The sequence below is a fragment of the Cariama cristata genome, unplaced genomic scaffold (assembly GCF_000690535.1).
Source record: "Cariama cristata isolate BGI_N322 unplaced genomic scaffold, ASM69053v1 scaffold23152, whole genome shotgun sequence".
Lineage (NCBI taxonomy): Eukaryota > Metazoa > Chordata > Aves > Cariamiformes > Cariamidae > Cariama > Cariama cristata.
This window is the reverse complement of record NW_009604771.1, coordinates 12,642-18,058: the sequence shown is the minus strand read 5'-3', so window position 1 is coordinate 18,058 and position 5,417 is coordinate 12,642. Positions and strand designations below refer to the sequence as shown.

Sequence of the window (5,417 nt, the reverse complement as noted above, 5' to 3'; positions counted from 1 at the left end):
GAGTGGGTTTGTGTGGGGAGAGCACGGGGCTGGCTCCAGCATTGTCACAAAAGTGCTGGTGTGGAAAACAGGCTTCACGGGAATCGCGGGTATGGCTGGGTCCTCATTGGAGGTGCGTTTTCAGCAGTTTCCATCCATCTTGACGGCTCCGGGTTTCGCTCTCGCCTACCCTTCCCCTGCATTTTGAAAGCCTTTGGGGAGACGGTGTCCTCCAAACGCAGGGCGAGGGCATTCGCTGCGCTGGCTCTCGGCACAGCCCCGGATTGCGCGGGGACCGAACCTGTTTGTCGAAGGCGTTTGGCAATGCCTGATCCAGAGGAACGGCGTGACTGACGGCTCTTGTGAAACAGCTTCTTGGCTCCGGTTACCATACTTGCTTGGGGTTTTTCTTTCCAAAGACTTTATTAATTACCTAGTTAGAGATTTGCTTCGTAGCAGGATGGAGACCTAGCTTTACTGGTTGGCTGCCCTACTTAAGCCAAAGCACTGCTCTAGGAGTCGAATGAACAGCATTGAGCTGTCTCGAGCTTCCGTAAAGAACGGTGAAGGTTCTCCTGGTTCGAAAGGACCAAAGGATGTTTTCTTCTGGTGGGATGCACTGGGTCTCCTCATCTCTGCTAACAGTGTTTTTCTTATTTCCGATAGGAAACACAGACTGACAAGAACTCAAAGTGCCTTTTCCCCGGTTGTGTTCAGCCCCCTCTTCACAGGTAAGGATTGCATAGTTGTACGCTATGGCTTTTCGTTTGGCGATGACAAGAGCAGCGTGTGCTTAACGATGGCCACAGAGCCCTGCCTCCGCCTGCGAGCCGGGGTCTCTGTGAAGACCCCCTCTGTCCTGCTTGGCTCAGTCCCCGAACGAGGAGCTGTGAAGAAGGTGGCTGTTGCACCTCAGCGTTTTGCAATTCCTCCTGTCGAAACGCAAGTTTGAGTTGTGCTCTCGGAGGGGAAGGTCCTTCCTCCGTGCAGGGCTGTTTGCATCCAAGTGGTTTGGAAAATCCCCTGTAGAGCAAGTGTGGTTGGGCGCTCCCCTCCCGCGGTTTGAGAGGGGCTGGGACCGAGCCCCGCTTCGCGCCTGGACCGCACGCCGACGTCAGCGGCTCTGCTGCATGACAGCGATGGGAATTGAAACCTCTTTTGTGGGGCACTAACTTCTTCTTCTGCATCTTTCCCCCCATCTTTTCTCTCATCCTGCTGATTTCTGACCTTCCCTTTTTTGCTGGGAGGGGAAGTTGGTCGGTTTATAGATGGGGCGAGGGGGAAGTCCTGCTCCGCTGAGGGCTGAACGCTGTAGTACTGAAAAGCTCCCGGTCATGGTCATGTGCCTCTGCGGCGTGAGCTCCTCGCCAAAACAGTCCTAGCCACGGGGCTTGGGGCTTCCTCGGGAGAATCCCCTCTCAAGACTTGCGTGAGTAGGAATCTAAGGTCGCAAGTGAGTATTTATCAGCTGTGTGAGGTTTTACGTGGCTTGTGACGAAGGTCGGATTCAAAATAAATCTGTGTTGATGAGTGTCTTCTTGCAGAGCAAAGGAATCCAGATGTGGTTGTGTAGCCACAGCTGCCTTAGGGAAAGGTGGGCAGAGCTGACAGCATCCTCTTGCTGCTGGTGTTTGGTGGCAGAGAACGGCTGGAGAGCTCGGCGCAGGACCCGGTGTGTGGTTTGTGTCCCCGAGTAGGGCGAAGCCCTCGTTGGAGAGCAGCGGTGAACTGGTTTAAATGTCAGAGAGGCGACCTTCGAGGCAGAGCATCCATTTGACTGGCCTGAAACCAGTAACTGGGAGCTTCTGACCCCCTCCTGCGGTTTCGTGTAGCTCCCTCGGCTCTCGCAGAAGTGGAGTCACTGGGGGATAGTTCAGCTGTAGCGGTGCTTGGTCCCTTCTCCGTTCCCGCATCCCTTCGGCCGATGTCCCGAGAGCGGGGCGGCAGGCAGGGGACGTGCCCCTCGCCTGATGCCGCTGCCTTCCTCTGTGCCATGTGCGTTTATTTAGCAAGTCGAGGCTGGTGAAAGCAAAAGCTGCTTCTGCTGCTTTGTCAGCTGCTGCCAGGGGAAGTTGTGAGTATGAAAACCGTAAATCTGTGGGCTGGTGATGGGGGTACGTGGATGTGCGTGCAGAGCTGCTTTTCCTCAAAAGAAACTACAGAGGAGAACCTGGAGTTGGCAAGTTTTTGCTTTAAATTTGGCAGGTCGATTTGATTAATTGTTAGTTTATCCTATTAACTATTTTTAAAATTACTTATGTCAGTTTTTGCCCGTCAGTGGAATAGTGGCAATGCCCTCGTAGGAGGTTTTTCTTTGTGGAAGACGATGGATGTGTCCCAAAAGTGAATATCTGGATTTTAATTGCTTTGGTTTGTTGTTGGCTTCTCCAGGCTTACGCTGCCGAGGTGTCGGTTTCTTTAGTGGCTGCTGCATAGGGGCTTTTCTGAGACTGGGACCACCAAAATGGGACAGAATTCAAATGCCTGGCCCAACTGGCATGAGTTTCTTGGTGAAGTGCTTTCAGGTTGGGGTGTGGGGCGAGCGAAGGTCTTTGGGAAGGCTGTCCTCGCCCTTCCTGACCTCTCCTCGAGCATCCCTCGGAAGTTCGGGCTCCGTCAATCCCCTCCTCGAGCATCCCTCGGAAGTTCAGGCTCCGTCAATCCCCCCCCAGCCTGCCGTCACAGGTCCTGCTGCGTTGGGAAGGGTTTGAAAGCTGAGGTGCCGCAACCCCTCTTAGCCTGGTTGTCGTTCGGTTTTGTTTGTAGAAGATGAATGCAGCCCAGCGACTTTATTTTTAGGGTGTGGAAATGAAAGAGTGGCTGTGTGCATGCGTGTGCACTCACACCCGTAAGTCCCCCAGGGAGCGGGTACCTTGGATACCAACCAACCCTAAATACTCCCCTTAGCATCCCTTATTAATAGACAGGACTTTTAAAAGCAGAAGGAAGCTGAGTCAATGCTGTCCTGTGGCATGCATGGCAAGTACCTTGTGGGGTGCTTGCCAAGGGGTGGGTGATGCTGTGTGCGGGGTCTGGAGCAGCAGAGGAGTTCCCTGCCCACAGGAATTGAAATCTAAGGCAGCCGCACTGCCTTGTCCTTGAGACCGTGGTTCAGCTGTTCGGGATGATTTGGTTTCAGTGTTGGAGTGTGAAAAAAAAAAGAAGTCTTGGCTGTGGTAGCACCACTTAGGGTCTCGCTTTGGGATTAAGGTGTTTTCCTTTTGACTCTGTATCAGTCCAGTACTGGGCTGACGCTTTGACCTTGATTTGATGGCTTCATTTCTCTCCCATGATTTTAGACTAATCTTAAGCTTTTCTGGTTTTAAGTGAGACATCTTAGTTTGTGTCGTTATTTTTCCCAAGCAGTATCCTGGATCCAAAGCCTTTAGGTTCAGTGAACTCCAGGTTCTTAATGTAAAAGCCTGTCCAGCTCCCTCTTATTAATTTTAAGAGCTGGTACCCTCATGGCCTTTGGGGAAAAAGGTATTTCTGTTTGATCATCTAAGGCATTTGTAGGCAAACTCACTGGCATTAACAGGAGTGTTATCTCAGAGTCCTGTGCCCACGGGCACCATGCAGACCTGCGATACCATTTCCCAAGCGTTATACAAAGTGCCGGGGCTGTGCACCATTGATGAGCCCCGCTTGCTATGTGAAGTCGGTGCTGAGAAGGTCTGGCAGTGCCTTCCTCATCACCATCCTCCTGGTGCCGGCCCGGGAGGGGGTTCAGGCACGCGTACCGGGGTCATTCCCCTCTGCTTGACCTTTGGGCTGCGGTACCAGGGCTGATCGATGTCTCCCAAGCGGTGCAGTAGGGAAACTCAATTTGAAAACAGCTAATGAGTTCATCTTCCAAACCCTGCAGAGGTCACTGCCCCTTCCCCTCTCCCCCTGCTGCCCCGCGCTCGGCCTCTGCATGCCCCGGTGAAGGTGCCATACTAACAGTCTTGCTCCACCAACCTTCAGGTGAAACAGTGTCACTAGTGGACGTGGACATCTCTCAGCGAGGACTGACCTCCCCTCACCCTCCGACTCCACCACCTCCACCACGAAGAAGCCTCAGCCTGCTAGGTACCATCCTGGAGAGCATCCTTTGCCGTGCATCCCTCTGGGAGCGTAGGAGCTGCCTGTCCCGCCTTGCAGGGACGGCGGGGGAGCGTCTGGAGGGTCCCTGGCAGCGGGGTCGCTGCCTGCTCATCCGACCCCCTACCGTGCCTGCTCACCCTTCCCTGGCAGGGGATTTTTTGCTGTTTGTTGAAAGCTTCAGTGTTTCTCTTAAATCAGCCAGGAGGGGAAGGGTGGTGGTGGAGCGATGTGAGGTGGGAGTTAATGTGCTGGTTTTGTAGCATTTCTGCTGCTTTTGGAAACTTTTCCCCCTTCCTACCCATCGCCCAGCGAGGCCAGTTCCTTTCTGTGCTCTCTAAGTCGGTGGAAGTGGAGGGTCCCTGGGAGGCTGCCGCACCAGGAGCCTGGCTTAGCTCCTCTGCCTCCTCCTCTGGGGGGGTTCCTGGGAGCAGCTTAGGATGGGTCGAGTCAGCCTTAGTGAGCGGAACCTTAAACCGCACGTCCCGCCTGCCGGGTCCATGAAATCTCCTGTAAATGCCTGGCTTGTGCCGCAAGCTGCATGCAAGGAGCTTGCTGGGCTGGAGAACGGACTCCTTCGCTCCAGGAGCGCGTGTGAACGTGCATGTGTGTGTGTGCATGCGTGTGTGTGCGAGGCTCCGAGCTGGTGCGAAGCGGCGGCAGCCACCCGCGCTCAGAAGCGAGAGGAGGATGATGAGCTGCCGGTGGGAAGCTCCATCTTTACTTCTCCAGGCAGCGCCGGGTGCCGGTTCGCTCGGGCCGTGTTGTCAGCGCTCCCGGCGCAGAGCTGGCTCGCTTTCTTGTTTTCTGACTCTCTCTTGCCTCTGTTCTCTCCTAGATGATATCAGTGGGACGCTGCCTGCATCTGTCCTAGTGGGTCCGATGGGCTCCTCCCTGCAGTCTTTCCCTCTGCCTCCGCCTCCTCCGCCCCACGCCCCAGGTCAGCTTGGCTTTAGCAGCAAGGCTCTGCCTTTCCCTTCAGGGATCTGGACTTTGGGGGGGTTTCTTGGTGAACTTGAAGGCTGCTCTTTGGGCTTTAACAGCAAGGGTGCTGCCTGCGTTGCCCACCCAGGGACGTGCGGTCCTATGCTGCTGGATGCTCGGGCACTGATGTGGTGAGGCTCTGGTTTCCGCGTGGTAGAAGGCTGCTCTTTGGGCTTTAACAGCAAGAGTGCTGCCTGCGTTGCCCACCCAGGGATGTGCGGTCCTATGCTGCTGGATGGTCGGGCAGTGATGTGGCGAGGCTCTGGTTTCGGCGTGGTGTGGCTCTTGTTGCCCGCAGAAGTTTTGCTGAAGCTCATAATTGCACCAGCTTTATCCTCAGTCCAGCACCTCCTGTGTTTTCTTTTTTTTTT

General features: G+C 54.8%; 1 protein-coding gene across 1 annotated transcript in view; it reads left to right on the top strand.

The window, feature by feature from the left end:
* Positions 1-645: 645 nt before the first annotated feature.
* Positions 646-5,417, top strand: part of SOCS7 (suppressor of cytokine signaling 7) — a gene marked incomplete at both ends in the record, with an annotated part of 12,783 nt that continues 8,011 nt past the window's right edge. Inside the window, 3 exon segments of the mRNA XM_009695739.1 lie at positions 646-710; positions 3,946-4,050; positions 4,901-5,002. Of these exon segments, the coding sequence (XP_009694041.1) occupies positions 646-710; positions 3,946-4,050; positions 4,901-5,002 (272 nt within the window).